The sequence below is a fragment of the Bipolaris victoriae genome, assembly GCF_000527765.1.
Source record: "Bipolaris victoriae FI3 unplaced genomic scaffold scaffold_4, whole genome shotgun sequence".
Classification (NCBI taxonomy): Eukaryota; Fungi; Ascomycota; class Dothideomycetes; order Pleosporales; family Pleosporaceae; genus Bipolaris; species Bipolaris victoriae.
In genome coordinates this window covers 284,459-304,222 of record NW_014575388.1, presented here as the reverse complement: position 1 = coordinate 304,222, position 19,764 = coordinate 284,459, and the positions used below count along the sequence as shown (strand labels likewise).

Genomic DNA, 19,764 nt, shown 5'->3' with positions numbered 1-19,764 from the left:
TCATACTGATATTCTAGCGGTGGGTATCATATCAAGGTGTTGCTATTCGAGAACCATGTGTAATGACTTGAAGCTGTATCTTACTGCGAGACATGATGAGGGGATGGAAGAGTGCAAACCAACTGAACATCAGTATGATTACTGTATATCTATAGGGCATTCCAGCTACTTTCGTTACGCGCCTCAATAAAATAATTGCAACCACATTCTATTCTTTCTCTCGAGTCTTGAGTGAATGCTTATAATATAGAATGTTTTGTCACATGGTATACCAGTGTAAGACGAGTTTCTTCATAATCACCCAGGGTTCTCAAGCATATCTAAAATAGCCCAAAGTTTAATGTTCCGAGTACAATGGCATAGCACACGTATCACATATGAGCATACTTGACTGAGCATATTCGATTGCTCAATTTCCAACCCCGAAGCAGTGTGGTATTACTTCCAAAAATTGCTATGATGCGCATATACGAGTGCGCAACACGTATTGTGATATCTCCGACGGGAGGTAGAAGAAAAAAAGAACCCCGAATACAACGCCGATATCTGCAATGCAGTACAATGCAATGCAATCGTTCTTTGAACCCGAAACGCCTCCCCGAACCCATGGATAGTGTTACATTTATCATCACAAGAATGACTGCTGGGGGAAAACCCCAGTTGATGTCCAGGCACATAGCCGCAGTGTACATGGCAAAGCTACCCCTCTTTACACAACGTCCCACACCCATACACACGCACGCGTTAACCGGAGCGCGATCAAGAAATGCGGGGAGAGCGAGAAGAGCACTACTGCAAACCCGCCTTGTTCGTCTTGACCGTGTGAGGAATAGGTTTCAAAATACCCTTGTTATCCCCAGCACCGAGAGCGGTACCCGTAGACCACCCCATTTTCATCATCAGCGCGTGACCCCTATTCTCAGGTCCCAGCTCCGGAGCATTTGCACCGACCGTCTCGCCATCCTTGTAGCCCAGCTGAGGCCGGCTGCGCGTACCGCTCTGCTTGTGCTTGACGGTCGAGTATCTGCCTGCGCGTCCGGCACCACTGGCACCCTGAGGGTACAGAGGGCCCCGTAGACGTTTCTGAAAACCTTTCTTTTGGATAGCCATGTCGAATTCGTTGTCGGTGTAAGTGCGGGTACGAGATGTCTTTGAAAGAATGGTAAATCTGTCCATGCCGTCGCCGCGGGAGCGAGAGTTTAGGTTGAAGAATGCTGCGGCTTGGTGAACGGTGGCGCGGCGATAGGCTTCCATGGGAGGTAGCGCAAGTGTCTGCATATCGCCCATTAAGAACTCACGGATTTCTTCAACAATGTCTTCCATGTCGATGCCGCCCTGGTATTTGACCTTGAGGTTGGCACTTTTGCCCTTTCTACCTAACAAGCCCTGCTGGCGTAGCTCCTCACGCTCCGCCTTCTTGAGGCGCTTCTTTGCTCGGTCGGCCTCCCAAGCGTTTTGAAGCTGCTCGTTCAGATCGGAGTCATCCAGTTCTGGTGGTGGCTGGCCGCGTCGACCTTTCTTCTTGGGCTTTAGTGAGGGTCGCTCGGTATCCATTATGTCGAAGCCGCCATATGGGTCCATTTCGAGAGCTGCAACCATTGCAGATGCTGATGGGAATGTCGGGTCCTTGTTACCGCGCCCACGGCCTCGCTGCTTCTTGTTCGGTTTGCCGTAAACACCGAAAGACGACTTCTTAGTGGGGCCTGGTGCGTCGAAGAAATCATCAGCACCGTAGAGCAGCACTTCGTCAGCGCCTAAGCCAAGCTCTTCTTGTTTTTGTAGGATCCTAGCGATGGTCTCATCATCCAATTCTTCGGCATATGCGTCTTCATCTTCATCTTCATCGTCGTCGTCGTCATCATCATCTTCTTCGTCGTCGTCGTCGTCGTTGTCATCCTCACCCTCATTGTCCTCACCTTCATCTATATCTTCATACTCATCTGCAGAATCGCTGCTTGCGAGCATTTGCTGCTCACGCTCAAAGGCCTCGGCCTCAAAGGCTTGAATCATTCGCTTCTCAGCAGGGCTTTTGAGAAACGTAGCTGGCAGCCAACGAGCGTCATCAGTGATAGAACCTTCGTAGACGCAAAGATAATGAAGGCCAGATTTACGGGTCCGTTTGGACAGGACGCGTACAACGGTATCCATGACGTCGGATGAGGTGCTCATGTCCTCGAAATCTCGCAGCATATCCGAATCCCAGTCTTCACTACCCTGGTCGTCATCTCCGCCGTCTTGACTTCTAGATGCTGGCTCCCAGTCATTGTGGCTGCCTCCATCCAAATCCATTTCACGACGAGCAAAACCAGATGCAGCCGGCATATCATCGGTAAAGCAAAACTCCTCAACATTTTGCATGTAGTCATCCATGGCCGCGTCACGTGAATTGGCATTGTCCTGCAGGAGAGCTTCCATATCGGGTCCTTCTGAAACAGGCAGCCATCCAATTTTGGGTTTACTGCGGTGTTGCCACTCAGTGGTGGTACCCTCCCAGGCAGGTCTGTCACCTCTCCGCTTTGCAAACTGATCCTGATCCACATCGTCAGGATCCGACACTGTCTCTTCTTGGACCTTAGATACTTGGGCAACAGCTGCCTCAGTTTGTGGTGCAGTTTGATCACTTGCAATGTCCTTTTCTGTAGTTGTGACCGGGGTGGCTGGAGTTGTGTCCGATGCAACAACAGGTGTAGCTGGAAGCTGAACACCGCGCCCTCTAAAGATGACTTCATCTGCACTTGACGAAGCATCTGAAGGCGCAGGCGATGGGCTGCGAATAGCCATCTGTGCCATGGCTTCAGCGTTGTCCGGCGTGGAAGATGGCAAAGAAGGCGTAGCAGACTCCGAGCTAGACTGGGAAGGGTCTTCTTGGGCAGATTTGACGTCGGGTAAGTTCTCCTTCAGGGTACCTTGGAGATGTCCAGCGCTTACGAATTGGATCGGCATGTGACGTAACTTGGTGCCTGCGTTGAAGGCAGTGGTACGGTGGTTTGACATCCAACGGGCCTCATCCTTAAGAGAGAATTTAGATGCGATTGCTGGTGGCACAAACGTATCCTCGTCGTGGAGGGCCCATGATTGCGAAGAGCGTTTGGCGGGCGCACGGTGCGAAGTGCTCTTCGATGAACCGCCCTTGGCCTTGGTCTTGCCCTTCTTCTTTCCACGGGACATTGCTGCAGAAGCACACAGGGTTTGCAGGGGGAGCGATGTGGAAGGGAGTGGTGGCGACACAGCGGCGACGGCGAGGTTGAGCTTTGGATTAAAGATGATGCGCACTTCCTAGTTCACTTGGCGGGGGGGACGGCGTGGGGCTAGTCGGAGCTTATGACGATGCGCCGATTATGCAAGCTCGCAGTGCAGGCCCCAAGCTGAACAGGACAGTTGTATATAGAGTGCGTTCGTGGGCTGCTCTCTGGACAGCTTGACACATGTTTGGATAGACAGCGAGCGACGTGCACATGCAGCAACACGTGACTGGTTGCAAGCTGTCACCCTGTAAGACGTAGGCAAGTACAGTCTAGAAGCGTGTCGGAGCTCGGGATAGCCCAGGTGATAGCCAGGTGATAGCCACCCCTCCCCCGCCACAACCTATGACCTGGAGCTCGCCGCAGCTCCCTCTCCACATTCTGCGTTCCATATCGCGCAGGGGCTCCTTCTTTGTTGCAAGACCGCCGTTACTGCTCAGATATCCAGTGCGAATACCCACGGCATAATATCGACACACATGTAGCCAGCTCTAGGCAACCTCATCTCGGACCTCCGCATCACCTCCGCACCCAACGGCCGCCTAGGCCCCTACCACCACCACCCACGATACTACCCATCATGCACGACTTTGAGCGCGTCAGCCGCAATATCGTCCGCACCTTCTACGACCCTCCACCTACAAACGACTCCAGCGAACCCATATGGCTGCTGGGCCAACGTTACGATCCCCGCCCGCCACCAGCTAGGCCTCCGCCTAGTGATGCCGCGGCCGCCGACGAACCCACTCCACCGTCCGAACGCAACGAGGACGAAAGCTGGATACGCACAAGCATCGACGTCTCTGAACGCAAGGAAGCTCCAAATGGCGAGGATCCCGCGCAATACGGCAACTGGCCGTCGGCATTTCTTGATGACTTCGAGTCGCGCATCTGGATGACCTATCGCTCAGGCTTCACAGCGATACAGAAGAGCCAGGACCCAAAGGCAACAAGCGCGATGAGTTTCCGTGTTCGCATGCAAAATCTGGCATCCCCAGGCTTTACCTCTGACACGGGTTTCGGCTGCATGATCAGAAGCGGGCAGAGTATCCTGGCCAACGCATTGCAGATATTACGCTTGGGCCGCGACTGGAGATACCAGGACAAGCCCACCGCCAAAGAACACTGCGAGATACTTTCCTTATTTGCCGACGACCCGAGAGCGCCTTTTTCCATTCACCGCTTCGTTGAGCACGGTGCCGCCGTCTGCGGAAAGTACCCTGGCGAGTGGTTCGGCCCTTCCGCAGCGGCGCGGTGTATCCAGGATCTAGCCAACAAGCACCGCGAGGCTGGCTTGCGAGTTTACGTGTCTGGCGACGGCGCAGACGTATACGAGGACAAGCTGAAGGAGGTTGCCATAGACGACGACGGCGAGTGGCAGCCTACACTAATCTTGGTCGGCACTAGGCTAGGCATCGATAAGATCACGCCTGTTTACTGGGAAGCGCTAAAGGCGAGTCTGCAAATGAAGCAGAGCATAGGCATTGCAGGGTAAGGCACAATACAGAGCCGTTTGGCATGCTTTGCTCGTTTGTTATGCTAATCTGACACAGTGGCCGTCCATCCGCTTCGCATTACTTTGTGGCCACGCAGGGAAATAACTTTTTCTATCTCGACCCGCATAGCACTCGTCCCTTGCTGCCATATCGGCCGCCTCCATCGTCTACCGAGAACGAGAACGAGAATCAGAACCAGAACCAGAATCAACTAGCAGTCCCATCCAGCTTGGACGCCTCAGCTACCTCGAACTCATCCTCAACAACCATCGTTCCCTCTGCTACGCCCACGGATGGCTCCGACCGGACTACCTACTCAGAAGAAGAGCTGGCCACGTGCCACACACGCCGCATCCGACGACTCCAAATCCGTGAAATGGATCCCTCGATGCTCATTGCCTTCCTTATCACCTCCGCAGATGACTATGAGAACTGGAAAGAAGGCGTCCGTAGCGTACAGGGGAAAAGCGTCGTGCACGTGCAAGACCAGGAACCCATGCCTAGGGGCCAGGAGAGAGAGGGCGCGGTTGACGAAGTGGAGAGCTGGGATGAAGATGGTTTGCAGTAGGAAATCGGGTATGCTGCTTAGACTGGCGTTTGGAGGGCTTATGATGACATCATTCGGATGCTTGCATTTTTGGAGTTGGGCCGCGGGATCTGAAATGTGTATATCTGTAGATACTATATTTTATGAGCAATCAATACCGATGCTGTCTGTAGTCGGATTTATCAGATGAAGGCAGAAAATCCATAAGTATAGTGCCGAATAATGCAACTGCGGTAAAGGCCGTTCGGCAATGGTTATTCAAAGTAAGTTCCTAAATAGCAAATAAGTTGAGACAATCAAACTCGAAAATGGAAAATAGGAGAGCAAAAATGCGTGAAGTTGGAAATAATTGATTCGTTCCCGTCTGCTGTGGTATAATGTACAGACCCAGATGGACCTCGTAGTCAAAGATGACTATATGATTCGATGACAGACAAACCGACCCATGATCACATTAGCAAAGGACCCGTGAACACCGCACCCCGTAACCACTTGTCATAGTGGCAAGAAAGACCCAAAGAAAACATCCAGCGAAGAAAAAGCACTCTATTTGGTGGATGAAGAGTACTTGGTGACGGCCTTGGTACCCTCAGATACGGCGTGCTTGGCAAGTTCACCGGGCAGGATCAGGCGGACTCTGCAATTGGTGTTAGTGGGTACAATCGACTGCGATTGTGAAAGGCGGTGAAAACGTACGATGTCTGGATCTCACGCGATGAGATGGTGGACTTCTTGTTGTAGGCAGCGAGCTTGCTGGCCTCGGTGGCAACGCGCTCGAAGATGTCGTTGACGAAGGAGTTCAGGATGCTCATGGCACGGTTGGAGATACCGGTGTCGGGGTGGACCTGCTTGAGGACTGGAAAACGCGTCAGCAAGTTTTGAATTGTGAGAGCGGAAGATGCGGAAGCATTGAGACCATGCGATTCGATTGCATGTCGCGCTTATGACGCGCAAATGGGCCAAACTTACCCTTGTAGATGTAAGAGGAGTAGGTTTCCTTCCTGGTCTTGGTGCGCTTCTTCTTGTCGCCAGAGGGAGCGGCGGTCTTCTTGCCAGCCTCCTTCTTCTCAGCGGGAGCCTTGCCGGCTGGGGCCTTGCCGCCGGTGGTGGGAGTCTTCTGGGCTTTGGGAGGCATTTTTGGAGATTTGGACGGTGGAGATTGGAAAAGGTGGGATCTGGATTGAAAGCAGGAGCTTCGAGTGAGATGGGGCAGGTAAAGTGTCGTGGGTGGGTGTCGAGATGGATGAAGGGAAAGGTCGTCGACGGCGGGGGGACGCGCTACTTATGGGGAGCGCGCTCGCATGTTGTGATCCAGCAGCGCCTGGGAGGCCCGTGCGGAGGGACGCTGGCCGCCTTGCCTGTTCGGGTGCTAGGCGAGGGCGGCGAGTGATCTTGCGTCGACTTGCGGCAGGCGCTAGCCGGCGTTGCTGCCCTTTGGCGCGCTAGCGTGCGCAGGTTGATCTCGCGCACTCGCAACACGCCAGCGCCGTCCTTATAAGACGGCCCCGCCCCCCAACACCAGCAAGCAATCCATCGTCTTGATACTCCACGCCCACAACCCGCTCACTCACGCCGCTCCGTCCACACTCCCGTCTTTTTCGACTCCCACTTCCAAAAACAACCCCCACCCAAAAACTCATTCAAAATGACTGGCGGAAAGTCCGGAGGCAAGGCCAGCGGCTCCAAGTCCAGCGCCCAATCGTAAGTAGCCACTGATTGCATGCTTTGCAGCTTTTTGCCTTTACCTGGGCTGCGCGCCTCGTGCACTCTGGTGTTGCAACTTGTTTGCTTTTGACGCGTCTTTTGTCTCAATTGACGCGTCTTTTTTTCGCATCTCAATATTACATCATTTGCTAACAGCAATTCCAGTCGTTCATCCAAGGCCGGTCTCGCTTTCCCCGTCGGTCGTGTCCACCGTCTCCTCCGCAAGGGCAACTACGCCCAGCGTGTCGGTGCTGGTGCTCCCGTCTACCTCGCTGCCGTCCTTGAGTACCTCGCTGCTGAGATTCTCGAGTTGGCCGGTAACGCTGCCCGCGACAACAAGAAGACCCGTATCATCCCCCGCCATCTCCAGCTCGCCATCAGGAACGATGAGGAGTTGAACAAGCTTCTCGGACACGTTACCATCGCACAGGGTGGTGTCCTCCCCAACATTCACCAAAGTATGTTCATCGCATTCAATCTCATCTCAACAATCACTAACGCATTCTCCAGACCTTCTGCCCAAGAAGACTGCCAAGCCTGGCAAGGGTCCTTCGCAGGAGCTCTAAGCGCATTTTGCTTTCGAGTTTCTTCTTCACGGCGTGGTTACTTCATGGGTCTTTTTCGTCTGCAATGATAATGGGAGTCGGTCTGGGTTTTGGGTTCTCGGCTTTTCACGGGATTTATACCAGAGCTGTATATTAGCTGGTCGCTTTGATGACCACAGGCTCATGAGCTGAATCGAGCATATCACTTCACTGCACCATCTTCTGTCCGTGTTCTCATTTTCTTGCTCATTGTCACAGGTCGAATTGAAACTCGATTTTGTTCGCATCTGCTTCGCGCAACGTGGCTGGGTCATTGCCGCAGCCTGTCCGCTTTGGTGGTCAACTCCTGAGTGTGGGGTTGCTGTTTTTGGCGAGAACAGGTAGTGGCGGCGCCATGGTAACTGTGCAGGAGGATTTGCAGCGCCCTGCGTTATTGGCGGTCTTTGTTGAATCACGCAGCTCTCACCGCCACATGAAATGCAACCTCCGCATTTCATGGTCTACGGCGCAATTGCAGAAAGAACTTACTTTTGTTGAGATGGATTATAATTTGCGTCATTGGGTTTACCTTAGGAATTTAGGTCCATAGTGACGTATTTGAGCGTACTCGCAATATTCTTGAATTTGAACATAGGCGCATTTATAAGGCCGAATTGAATTCATGAAATAACAATCCAAATTCATCTCCTTAATTACCCATGTACACAGGCCGTAAAGTACATGCAATTATAGATATGTTTTACAAATAGTATTGATCTTGCGTTGATAGTTGTGCGCGCTGTGGTTCGCTGGTAATGTTCTTGGAGTGCACTAGCCTGTGACTACACATGGCCCCTGCGGGGAAACTCTGCTCGATCTGAGTGTGCCGTGATCAATGGCAATTTCCTATTCTAGTATATACCATGATTGGAAACTGAGAATTGGGCCACTAGGGAATGCTCACTGTCGTATGTCTCTTGGTTTCTTTCTGCACATCTGAGCTACCACGTCAATGCATATTGTGTAGTCGTTGTAGTACTACTTTAAATCATGTCCCCATGAATGTATGTGATGTGACATGATTTTTTCCCTTTAGGTGGAGTTTGATAATTCGATCTGTTATGGGTTGGCTTTGGTTGTGCGCAGAGATGTTGTGTAGGCATTCGACACTACTACAGTGTAACCACGTACGAAATATCACTACACAACATGTGCATATATTTTTTAGCTTAGATAAGGCAAAGGCAACAAAATCTCTTCGCATCAGTACGTCTTTTACAGTTTTTTGGATAATAATTGTATTTTGTTCGTTGTTGACTCTGTAATACTGAGCATTTTCTCGAATGTATTTTTCGCAAATTATTGTCGAACATTAAATCATCCAAAAAATTACCACACCATGGCAACAACCTAAATTGGGCTGAAAATTGAGATATATGATACCAATGGCCCAAGAATTGTATTCGCATAATTTTCAAGACAAAATGTATGAGTTATCGTTGTCACGTTTTGTTGGAAGCTGAGGCACGTGAAGGGCAGTCGAAGGGACTGCCCGAGCTCCGTTGGCCCAAGCTGAGCCTAACCGGAAACCGGCCCCCATAACAGGCACGACTGCCAAGCCCGCGACATCAACCCGCCCTCAGCACCTCACACACACCCGCGACGCAATAGCGAGAGCCATTGCGGCCACGAACCACGTCTTGCATCGTCGCCATGAGCACCAAAACACATGTCCTGTAAGCGCTTCCGTAGCACCCGCCCGCACCGCCTGTTATGCACGCGCAGAAACTAACCAAGCCGCAGACGCCTCTACAGGCGGTCCCTCAAGCTCGCCCTCGACTGGAGCGTCCATCGATACCTCTGGCGCGGACAGGCTCTGTACATCCGCGAGCTTTTCGAGGCTAAGAGAAACGTTACCGAGCCCCGTCAAATGAGAGTACGTCCCGCGATTCCCTCTGCAAGCCATACACACAATCACCTATACAATTACCCAGTCACCACCCATCCTCAGACTCATATATGCCACAGCTCCGCCAATGATCATGCTAATAATATGTACAGGATTTGATTAAGGAGACAGAGGAACTTCTTGAGAAGTGGAAGCACCCAGACCCTTACCGCCCACCCACGGCACCCGGAGGTTCGTTCCTCTCTACCAACCTGGATATTTTTTGTGTCGGCGCCACAGACGTGGGGATACTGACTGCTTGTAGGTTCAAAGTACGAGCGCAACTTGCCTTGCCCAATCACCGAACGTGAGTATCTCCACCCCCATTGTTCCAAACACAACCAGAATTAACATTGATTAGCTCCACCAAAGATGATTTTGTAGTGTTTGCCATGAGAACTGTGTCCAGGTCAACTTGTACATATTACAACGACAGTGCTACATAGCAGTAGCACGCAATGCCACAGTAAAAGAAGGACAATACCCGTTTCGTTCATACTGCGCCCCTATCTCCAGGCGCCGCACATTTCTCCTTTTCTCGTGTCATGATCATTGTGTCTAGATGACACCAGTTGACGCTTTTATTAGGTCTGATACTTTCTCACTCTCCTCACAGTGTTCAGATATCCCATATTGTCTATCACGTGCTCCCTTTCTACCCAGAGCGGTACATCTCCATGTGCCTCCTTTTGTGCCCTTTGCTGCACCCATGCGTCCTCCATATATGCCCACTCTGGCATTTCACAGCAGCCTCCAATCAGGACTGTCCTTTCGGGTGATATATTATACAGTAGCGACTCATGCGTCTTCGGTACCAGGACCTGCACAACCTTCTTCTCTGGATCAAAGCCGCGAATCAATGCAGTGCAAACCAACCTCGTTGTTCGAGGATCCAACGGCTGTACCATACCGAGCGATTCGGATTCCGGGAAGAAGGGGATCCGAAGCCTCTTTGTTCGTGGAAGAGATGTGTAAGGGGTTGGCACGATCGATGACGTCGACTGGACGATTTGGACAATAGAGCCATTCAGCGCATGGACCAACGAAGCAGGCTCAACGGGCTCTGAGTACATTGCGAAACCGACCAAATCTTGTGTCCTCTCATCAGTCTCTTCATAACAAAACTCCCATGGTACGAGATGGGAGAGCGGTTCAGAACTCCATCTCAGCCCTTGTGACTGGCCAGGGTGTGTACTGCTAGACTTGAGGTGGAAGTAGGATTGCATCTGCATAGTGCACAATTCCGCTTCCTTCCTCATCAGCGGCAATGGTGGTTTTTGTGTAGCAATTTCATGCACTGTGCCATGGTACTGCGACGTGATAGTCTGTAGCACATGCAGTCTTGCCGCCGTCTCTGTGTCGATGGCTTGCGTGTCACCAAGATGGACTGTGTTGTGTGGTTTTAGCCTTGCTAGGAGCTTATCGAGAAGGCCAGAGTGAGGCAAGCATAGGAAGCTAGGCGTGTCGACAATGACTGGCAGAGACGAGTCTCGGGCGTGAAGGTTGCGGTATGCCACGAGAAGATCCTCTACACACGCCTCATAATAGTCGGAATAATTGGCCAAGTTTGCAGGGATTGGGTGCGCGCGTACTATTTCATCTGTAACCATATCTTCGGATTCGGGCACGATTGATGGATGGGCGAAGCTTGGTCCCAGGTTCAGTTGTCTGACGATGACGAGAGATATTTGACCTCCAGGCGTATACTCTTGCTTTCTAGGGTCAAGATCCATGTAGCACACAGCTGGTACCGATGGAGCAGTCTTCCCTAAGCCTGTAAGGTAACGGTTGATGAGTCGCCTCGCAAATGTTGATTTTCCTGAACCCAATGAACCAGTCACTACGGTCATGGATGGGCTACCAGCGCAATCCTCGATAGCGCGAAGCCAATCTTCGGGTGCCATTTCCGGGCACAACGGCCTAGAAAGAGTGTCGGCACCTGATTCAGTCACCTATACAAAAAATAGTCAGTTCGGATATGAATTATGACGTTGACCTGGGATGTGTTGGGTTGACAGACTGTATCCAGTATGTTTGACGATAAGGGGAAGCACTTACAACATTAAATGTTTTTCGGCCTTGGGTTTGCGAATCGGTGCACCATATATCATCAAAAAGTGGATTGATAACAGAAAGTGGTGCTGGTACACTACATGATTGAAACATGACATGATTTGTACCATCCAGTCCGCGAATCTTGAATATAGGACTGGTAGCTGGCACAAAGGCTCGATACACTTTGTTCTTCTGGCCGTCTCGACCGACTGTACCAATATTCGCGCCATTGATATGAATAGCGCCTCTCAGTACCGTGAATTCAAAGCAGCCAACGAGCGCAATAGTCGCATGCTTGTTCAAGTTGATAGTGAGCTCGGTATCGGTTTCTGAGATGATGTTTTGTGGGTCGTTGCGCCAGTTGCAAAGTTTGAGGTTGCGCTGTACAGGCACATTTTCCTCATCCGTGTCTGAATCTTGATGCTCTGGCTCTTGAGCTTCTAGTAGCGGACTTTCTGGTACAGAAATTTGCTCAAGTGTGACTTCTGGTGTTTTCACGACTTTGGCTGTCGCTTCCGTTCTTAGGCGAGCTGCTGCAATTGCGGTAAGCGGTTTTGCGCCTGTGGCATCACGCGCGACAATTTCCTCTCCTCTCTTTCTTTTCCCGGACATTTGGAGTGTTAGTATGGATATTGGTGTAATGACCCCGGCTGCTGGCATCGAAGGACCGAGACGAATGGTTTTTGTCTGGGTTGCGGCGCACGCGCTCTGAAGTAGTTTAGCGTCAATGTGGCTGGAGGTCCGCGCGCAAAAAGTTCCAACTGAACTCACCAACTTTCAAGGCGCAAAGAATATAGCTCAACACACACCATGAAGGACGTAAAAAAAACAAAGGTACCGCTGCCTGGCGCGAAGCCGAATCGAAAACCTCAGAGCGCCCCAACGAAAGCACAGTTGAGCCAGGAAACAATCGATACCGACAGCGATTCTGCCAGCGAAAGCACGGCGCGACCGAAGAAAATCGAGAAGCCAAAAGCCACCATTGGCATTCATGTGAACGGTGTACCCAAGACCAAGACGAGGTCTAGCAAGATAGACGCAAACAATTCTAATTCTGCATCGAAATCCAAACCCTCCCCGAAAAAACCGGCGCCGAAGCAAATCGTGACGGAACGCGATGTTGCAGACCTTTCGAGCTCCGAGGTCAGCGACGACGATGACGATGCGCCAGCCCGAGACATACAGACCAAGCTTCCAGGAAATGAGGCCAAGAAGGATGCCTCGAGCGACAGCGAGAGTGAAAGCGAGAGCACGAGCAGCTCAGAGAGTTCTAGCGACGAGTCGGATACTGATGATGCGCCACAACCGACACGCAATCCAGCACCATCGCAACCCCAGACACAAGCACCAACACAGTCGCATGCGGTAGAATTTCAACCGACCAGGGCCTTTGTGCCCCCGAAAGGATTCAATCCTGTGCCACTGAACGACAAGACCATTTCAAGATCGTCGACAGGCTTGTTTGAAAACTTGGAAGGGAAGCAAGTATGGCACATTACTGCTCCCGCCGGTGTTTCTTTGAAAGACCTCAAGGAGCTTGCAATGGAAAAAGTTAAGGGCGGAGAGGTGGTTTTGAGCCACAAGGGCAATGACTTTGGCTTCTCCCAAATGAACAAAAGTGAGGCTGGTACACGACAAGTTTTTGTGCCCGGAAAGGATGGCATGAAGCCTGGTTTGTCCACCTATTAGTGTTGATATGACATCAACTGACTGTCGCAGTGCCTGTCCCAATATCACAGAGTCTGCGTTTACGGCGTATCATGCAACTACCCAAGCTCAGCTCGCTACAAGCCGACCAAAACACTGGCTCAGAAGCAGCAGCTTCAATAACACGATCCACCATTCGAGCACCACGACCCCAAGTCAAGGGCCTCAAGATGCGCTTCCTTCCCACCGGCTTTGCTGGCAATGACCCAGGAACTATTGGCGACTCGGATGATGAGCCTGAGCCAGCTCGGGAAACCGCAGTGCTTGGAATGCCAGAGTCTAGCAAATCCTCCAAGAAGCAGAAGAGGAAGCATGCCGATGTAAACGGCACGGAGACAAGCGAGGCACCCGTAAAGAAGAGCAAAAAACACCAAGATTCTGAAGAGGCCAAGCGGAAGGCGGAGAAGAAGGCTAAGAAGGAGAAGAAGCGAGCCAAAGAGGTGGCTTCTGTGGGTTCATGAAGGTAGCCTGGGGCAGATTGTAATTGAAAGGTACATATAAAGGGAGGGTCTCCTGGAGCCTTTGATAGCATGCAGCAAGCATGTGAGTAGGAATGCGAACAGGAAGCGTCAGATGAGGGGGGCAACCTGCATGGCTTGCAATGCACTCACGAAAATTGCAAGGGGATGTTGAAGAGAGGCCCGTGGGTTATTGACGTTGAGGTGGCGGCGATGTGAGGGGAATGCTCGTGCTGCGAGCGGGCACATTATATAAGCCAGGGCAGCAAAATACATATCAAATACCTCCAAGGCCTGTAAAAAGTCACTTCGCCCGTGGCATTGCTGTCGTCGAACACTGGGCAGGGCAGAGGATGCAGGCGTGGTTAGTGGATGTTAAATCCGGGCAGTTTGGCTGTTTTGGGCGGCAGGGCGGTACGCATCCGGGCCCCTGGTAGCTTGCGATGACGGATTGACACTAGCGGCCAGGGCTAAACAACGCGCGCTCTGTTGTCACAGGCGAGCCAGGCCATCACCGCAATTGTCGTGAATCTTTGCCTTGACCGCACCATGCGAATGAGCAGGCCTCGCAGCTTTTGTATCCCACGCGACTGCCCTGACCGCTGTTGCTGCTGCTCCTGCGCGTGCATCTGCCGTCATGGCCCCCCCGTCCAACGACGCTTCTTCGTTCCATGCTGAGCCCTTACAAACAAAGAGCAACTCCACACTCCCGACCCCCATGCCCACGCCCACCGACAACGAGCACATGGCACACCAGAAATCCCACGACGATCATGATGATACCTTTGACCTGCCCGACTCAGACCTGCCGCCGCTCCCCATCGGCGACGAGGACGACGACAGCATCATACCCCGTGTAGTCGGTGAAGAGGACGCGAACCAGGAGAGCGTCTTCGACGATGGCGAAATGAAGCGTCAATTAATGGACATTGAATCAAGTTTCATCCCAGAAGCACCCATCCACGCCGAAGCAACACAGTTACTGCCCGGTGCCGACGACACGTACCTATTCGGTGGCTCGCCGGGCAATTCGCAGCAGTCGTCTCGTCCAGCCCACGACGACTCGGCCATGCGCCGGGTCATGGACACGCTTGAGGAGATGACAAAGCCCAAGAAGAAGCCCAAGAAGCTCGAGGTGCGCAGTGGTCACACACCGACCCAGTCGCAGAACCGAAACTCCTTTCAGGCCGACTCGCCATCCTTCTCCGAAGCCCCTACCCCTGCCGGTGCTTACAAGACGCCCGCCGCTCGCCCGCTAGATTTCGACCCCGACGACTCCATGGACGCCGACACATCTACCTCAGATGTTGCGCCTTCTTCGCCTTCTGCACAAGCAGCCCAACGAAGCCAATCGCGCTCTACATCAGACCACACCGTACAGCAGGCGCGAGACGATGACGGCGAAGGCGACGATGACGATGGTGAAGAAGACGAAGAGGGGGAGGAGGGGGAAGATGACCAAGACACAACCTCTCAAGATGGGCAGGCCGCTCCAGGTGCCCAGCAGAAAGATGGCGACATGCGGCGCCCGACGTCTAGCGCTTCCACCGTCAAGGCCCCTGATTTTTCCCAGACCGAAGACGGTTCCTCGCTCACCAACACGACTGACTCGAGTATGGATAGCACATCCATGCCCCCACCGAGTGCTCCTGCAACTGTCCAAAAGGTAAGTAATCGACCAAACTACCTGCAGCACCGCAATTCGAGCCAGCGGTCATCCGTATCCTCCCTCACCAATCGCTCTGATGCATCTGGAGATGGCGCAACCGAAGAAAGCCTAGGCGCAGATTTTGCCCTGCAAACTGGAGGTGCGGTACCACGCTCAAGCGGACCGCAAAAAATGAGCATTGCCCTATCCCGACTGCCGAGTTTGGGTAGCATCGCATCTTCCATGTCAGGATACAGTGACACTAACCCTTGGGACAAGGGCCGGAGTATCAGCGCCAATTCTTTGTCCGCCTTTCTTCAGCCAGATAATAGCCTGGGTCGGTTAGAAGAAGAAGTCCCCAGTGCAACACCACCCGAGACACCACGTGCTCCCAGCGTTCAGCCCGCTGCGCCTACCGACACGGTCATTGCCAGACACGTCCAAGATATCCAGGTGCCGGATTCCATCGCGCGCGACTTCCGGGCTAAGCACTCACGGTCGCCTGACAGACGGCACATGGCTACTCCCTTCACACGCAGCAAGCACAACCTGACACTCAAGGAGCAAAACAGCAAGATTGATAAACTTAGCAAGGAAAACTTCGATCTCAAGCTTAAAATCCACTTCCTTGACCAGGCGCTCCAGAACCGATCTGATGAGGGAGTTAAGGAGATGATCTCGAAGAACGTTCAACTGCAAACAGACCTAGCTACGGAGAAGAAGGAAGGTCAGTCGATGCGAAAGAAGATCAGGGATCTGGAGCGTAGGCTCAAGGCTCAAGAAGAAGGATCCGCCAATGCCAAAGATGCAGCTAGTGGCTCTGAGGATGGCAGAAGCGAACCGTCATCGAGACAACAGGAGCTGGAAGAGGAGATAGAATTCCTCCGAGAGCGCCTAGAATCAACTGAGATTACTGTAGATCAGTGGCAACAGGAGGCTCTTCAAAAAGAGGCTGACAATCGACGCATGGCCGACTACATCAAGGCAATGCGCGAAAAGGGTTCGAGCGGAGAAGCCGCTGGGTTCGATGAAGCTATCAACATGTGGAAGGAAGACTTCGAGGATGAGCGAGCTAGACGCGAGCAAGTTGAGACACGCTGTCAACAAGCCGAAGCCGAAGCCGATCAACTTCGCGAAGAAGCTCAGCGTCTAAGAGAGCAGCTGCAAGAATTGCAACAAAATTCCATGTCGACTAACCACATAAACAAAAACTTCAATACTTCGCGGCGGATCCACCAATCCTTCAACGGACGCTCAAACGATGATTTTGAAGGCAATGACCCTAATGCACCAGCGTCAGCTGGCGGAACAAGTAGCACTCTTGTGGAACAACTGCAGAGCGACAACGACAAGCTACAGCGAGACTTGCATGCACAAGCTTCTATGCTCACATCAAGAAACCGAGAGAATCTCCGGCTGAGAGAAGAAAACGAGGGCCTGAAGCTTACCATCAGGAGGGGAGACGCTGGATCGACTGCCGGCGATAGCATTCTGGAGCGCTCAGTTTCTCGTAACCACATGCGGTCCGTGTCACGGGCAAGTGGTGGTACTCGTAATACGCAAACAAGCGACCCTGACCGCGATGACTACGAGGCCAAGAATGCAGCACTGCGAGACGAGTTGTCACACTTGAAGCTGTCGTATAAAGAGCTCGACGACCAGTTAAACGGTCACCTCGATATGCTTGAGACCTCAGAGAACAAAGTAAGGGAATTGGAAAAGGAGATAGAGGCTCAGACAGAAGATCTTCAGGCTTTGGCTAGCGAACGTGATGAAGCGCTGGAGCTGCTCCAAGACAAGGAACAGGAATGCGAAGAGCTGAGACAGGAAGCCTTGGACACTGTACAGCGGCTGGAAATCGAGCTTGAGCAGAAGCAAAACGAGCGTGATCGCCTCTTCAATGATTTGGAGAATATCACCGAAGACTTCCACGCTTTGCAGCAGGAAATGAAGAACGTCAGCGAAAGCCTGTTGGCGCTCGAGGACGATCGAGATGCAAGTCTGCGCAAGATCCAAAATCTGGAGTCTGAACTTAGCGACGCCAATGAAGAGCTGAACAGGCAGGACAAGCTCATCAGCGAGGAGAGATCAAAGAATGAACGACTAGACATTCAGCTCGAGTCCTGCCAGGGTGAAATCGATTTCCTTCGAGAAGAACAAGAAAGCGACAAGATCAAGATTGGAGAGCTCGAGTCAGCTCTAAACCATACCCAAGCTTCACTGCAAGAGTCGAGAGAACGTTCTCGAGACCTTGAGGAGCGCATGGTGGAAGAGAGACAGCAACGTGATGCTTTGGAAAACCAAGAGAAACAAGAGGTGGAAAAGATCATTACAGATCTTAATGCTCAGCTGACGAAGCTCAAAGAAGATAGTAGGAAGCTACGCAAGAGCCTCTCTGGCGCAGAAGTCGATGCTACGACCTGGAAACTACGACATGATGAGCTGGAGCAGACCCTTCGGGAATCCCTTGGTAACCTCAGCGGTACCAGGGCCAGTCTTTTCAAGGTAGGAAAGAGCCATATCATTTGGTTGCGTTTCATCAACTTACAAATTGCATAGGATATCACAAAGCTCCAGCGAGATCTTCAGACCACCACGCAAGAGCTCGATGTTGTCAAAACAGACCTCGCAGAGAAGGACCGACTCCTGCGCAACCGTGACACCCTTTTGGAAAACACTGGGATGGAAAGCCGTCGCTTGTCTGAGCTTCTTGAGCGCGAGCGCCACGCACGTCGACAAGACCAAGCAACCTTTGAGAATGCAAAGCGCAGTCACCAGTCTACCTCCAGGGCGGTTCAGCAGCAAGAAGCAAAGATTGTCGAACTTGAGAACCTTCGTAACCAAGACCGTCACAGACTCCACAATCTGGAGAAGCAGTACAAGGAACAGCTGCTTGAGCGCAACAATCTTCTCTATGCTCTATGGAACCGACTGTCCACTCTTTGTGGCACCGAGTGGTCTCGTAACCACGCCGTTATCAACGGAGAGCTCACATCGATGGAGCTCATTTCGAAGAATGTTACGGGCTTCAACAAGAATATTATCTTTGCGGTGAGGACCGTAGAGGGCATTATTGGCAGCTTCAAGCAAAGGATTCGAAACATCGAAAAAGACTTGCTCCGCGACTACCAAACTCTTGAGCACACTCTCGAAACTCGTGTCAAGAGGCTGGACCAGCTCGAAAAGCTCGTCATGGCTCAACGACAGTCGATTGGAAGACCTAGCACTGTTCGCGGTGGTGTAGTCGATCTCAACACAGCCGAGCTGAACAAGCTCCGGACTGAGAATAAGACTTTGCGATCCGAGGTCCAGACCCTTCGCGCCATCACCACAACGACGCAGTCTGGAAACGACATCATCCTCAGCCGTTCTTCGTCAAGGGCTGGGTCACCCACCTCCAATAAGCGTGCTAGCATGGCACAAACGCTCCTGCGTGCGCAATCCGCCTCGGTCGTGGAGCATCTCTCATCATCGACGCCTGGCCACCCTTACCCTGCTGCTGGACCCGTTCAACCAAGTGAGCAGAAGTGGATACATCGCCTCAAGGAACTAGAACGACGACTGAAAGCCGAGCGAGAGGCGCGACTGCTTGACCGCAGCGGTGCCAGGAAGCGGTTGGAGCAGAAAGTCGAAGAGAACGCCGACTTACGAGCTGCTCTTGAGAAGGAGCGAGACCGAAGGGACGAAGATATCGATCACCCTCAAAGAACTGCGTCAGCTATGGGGAGCCGAGTTGGAGGCAGCGGACGTGCTAGTGTGATTGGAAGCATGCGTCACGCTCACGGGAAAGACAGGGAAGAGGAAATGTATTAGTGCATTTTCTCTTAGTAGATCTTTCCTTTTTCCTTTTTTCTTTGCATGTATATCCTTTTTTTAAACACCTCTTTCTTCTTCTTTTAGACTTGTCAAGCACTCTTCGAGATTTGTCTCATTTGATGCTTTTTATTTTCATCTTTCATGACCTAATGTATAACGAAGACATAGCTTGACAAAAGAGGTGTCAGGGCATTGCTTAATTGTTTTACTGTGGTAATTTCGGGTATACCATCTTTCGAAAGAGGAAGGTGTCTTGATTAATTTTTTTTCAAATGAAATGGGGTATCTTGGTGTTTGTGGCATGTGATCTTGCGGTCTTAGGTTATTGTTCATGTTCAGTGTGAGTGCGTTTTGCGTGTGCAGGTGGCGTTCGATGTAGAGTGAATGGCGTGTTAGGCAACAATCGTGCTTCTATTCTTCGCTTGCAAAATGTGACAGCTACATTTTGTTAGTACCTAGGCACTTACTCTTGCTGCACTCTGCTTTGTCTGCGAGACCCGCTTTTGAATAGCGGCTTCTGGCCGTATGAAAGCAACAGGGTGATATTATGTCCATTTGGTTGGTCACGCGTGAAAAGTAGAGCGACGAACTCACCGCCTATCGAGTCCACATGTGGTTC

General features: G+C 51.8%; 8 protein-coding genes across 8 annotated transcripts; 5 read left to right on the top strand and 3 right to left on the bottom strand.

The window, feature by feature from the left end:
• Nucleotides 1–789: 789 nt before the first annotated feature.
• COCVIDRAFT_86032 (hypothetical protein) lies at nucleotides 790–3,168 on the bottom strand (the record flags this gene model as incomplete). Its single annotated transcript, XM_014706281.1, has 1 exon — nucleotides 790–3,168. One exon carries the CDS (start codon nucleotides 3,166–3,168, stop codon nucleotides 790–792), a length of 2,379 nt encoding a protein of 792 aa, XP_014561767.1.
• Nucleotides 3,169–3,822: 654 nt separating this feature from the next.
• On the top strand, nucleotides 3,823–5,306 carry COCVIDRAFT_22350 (hypothetical protein; the record flags this gene model as incomplete). Its single annotated transcript, XM_014706196.1, has 2 exons — nucleotides 3,823–4,733; nucleotides 4,796–5,306. 2 exons carry the CDS (start codon nucleotides 3,823–3,825, stop codon nucleotides 5,304–5,306), a joined length of 1,422 nt encoding a protein of 473 aa, XP_014561682.1.
• A 525-nt stretch (nucleotides 5,307–5,831) lies between these two features.
• Nucleotides 5,832–6,420, bottom strand: COCVIDRAFT_22349 (hypothetical protein; the record flags this gene model as incomplete). The annotated part of the gene is made up of 3 exons (XM_014706195.1): nucleotides 5,832–5,922; nucleotides 5,982–6,141; nucleotides 6,255–6,420. 3 exons carry the CDS (start codon nucleotides 6,418–6,420, stop codon nucleotides 5,832–5,834), a joined length of 417 nt encoding a protein of 138 aa, XP_014561681.1.
• Nucleotides 6,421–6,930: 510 nt separating this feature from the next.
• Nucleotides 6,931–7,555, top strand: COCVIDRAFT_22348 (hypothetical protein; the record flags this gene model as incomplete). Its single annotated transcript, XM_014706194.1, has 3 exons — nucleotides 6,931–6,986; nucleotides 7,155–7,447; nucleotides 7,500–7,555. The coding sequence occupies 3 exons, from the start codon at nucleotides 6,931–6,933 to the stop codon at nucleotides 7,553–7,555; spliced, it is 405 nt and encodes a 134-aa protein (XP_014561680.1).
• A 1,671-nt stretch (nucleotides 7,556–9,226) lies between these two features.
• COCVIDRAFT_86102 (hypothetical protein) lies at nucleotides 9,227–9,845 on the top strand (the record flags this gene model as incomplete). Its single annotated transcript, XM_014706280.1, has 5 exons — nucleotides 9,227–9,249; nucleotides 9,317–9,449; nucleotides 9,575–9,653; nucleotides 9,727–9,768; nucleotides 9,823–9,845. The coding sequence occupies 5 exons, from the start codon at nucleotides 9,227–9,229 to the stop codon at nucleotides 9,843–9,845; spliced, it is 300 nt and encodes a 99-aa protein (XP_014561766.1).
• Nucleotides 9,846–10,045: 200 nt separating this feature from the next.
• On the bottom strand, nucleotides 10,046–12,128 carry COCVIDRAFT_85848 (hypothetical protein; the record flags this gene model as incomplete). Its single annotated transcript, XM_014706279.1, has 2 exons — nucleotides 10,046–11,413; nucleotides 11,520–12,128. 2 exons carry the CDS (start codon nucleotides 12,126–12,128, stop codon nucleotides 10,046–10,048), a joined length of 1,977 nt encoding a protein of 658 aa, XP_014561765.1.
• Nucleotides 12,129–12,326: 198 nt separating this feature from the next.
• Nucleotides 12,327–13,684, top strand: COCVIDRAFT_22345 (hypothetical protein; the record flags this gene model as incomplete). Its single annotated transcript, XM_014706193.1, has 2 exons — nucleotides 12,327–13,188; nucleotides 13,236–13,684. The coding sequence occupies 2 exons, from the start codon at nucleotides 12,327–12,329 to the stop codon at nucleotides 13,682–13,684; spliced, it is 1,311 nt and encodes a 436-aa protein (XP_014561679.1).
• Nucleotides 13,685–16,904: 3,220 nt separating this feature from the next.
• COCVIDRAFT_75139 (hypothetical protein) lies at nucleotides 16,905–17,195 on the top strand (the record flags this gene model as incomplete). The annotated part of the gene is made up of 1 exon (XM_014706278.1): nucleotides 16,905–17,195. A coding segment is annotated over one exon (291 nt), but the record flags the coding sequence as incomplete, so codon positions are not given.
• Nucleotides 17,196–19,764: the final 2,569 nt, after the last annotated feature.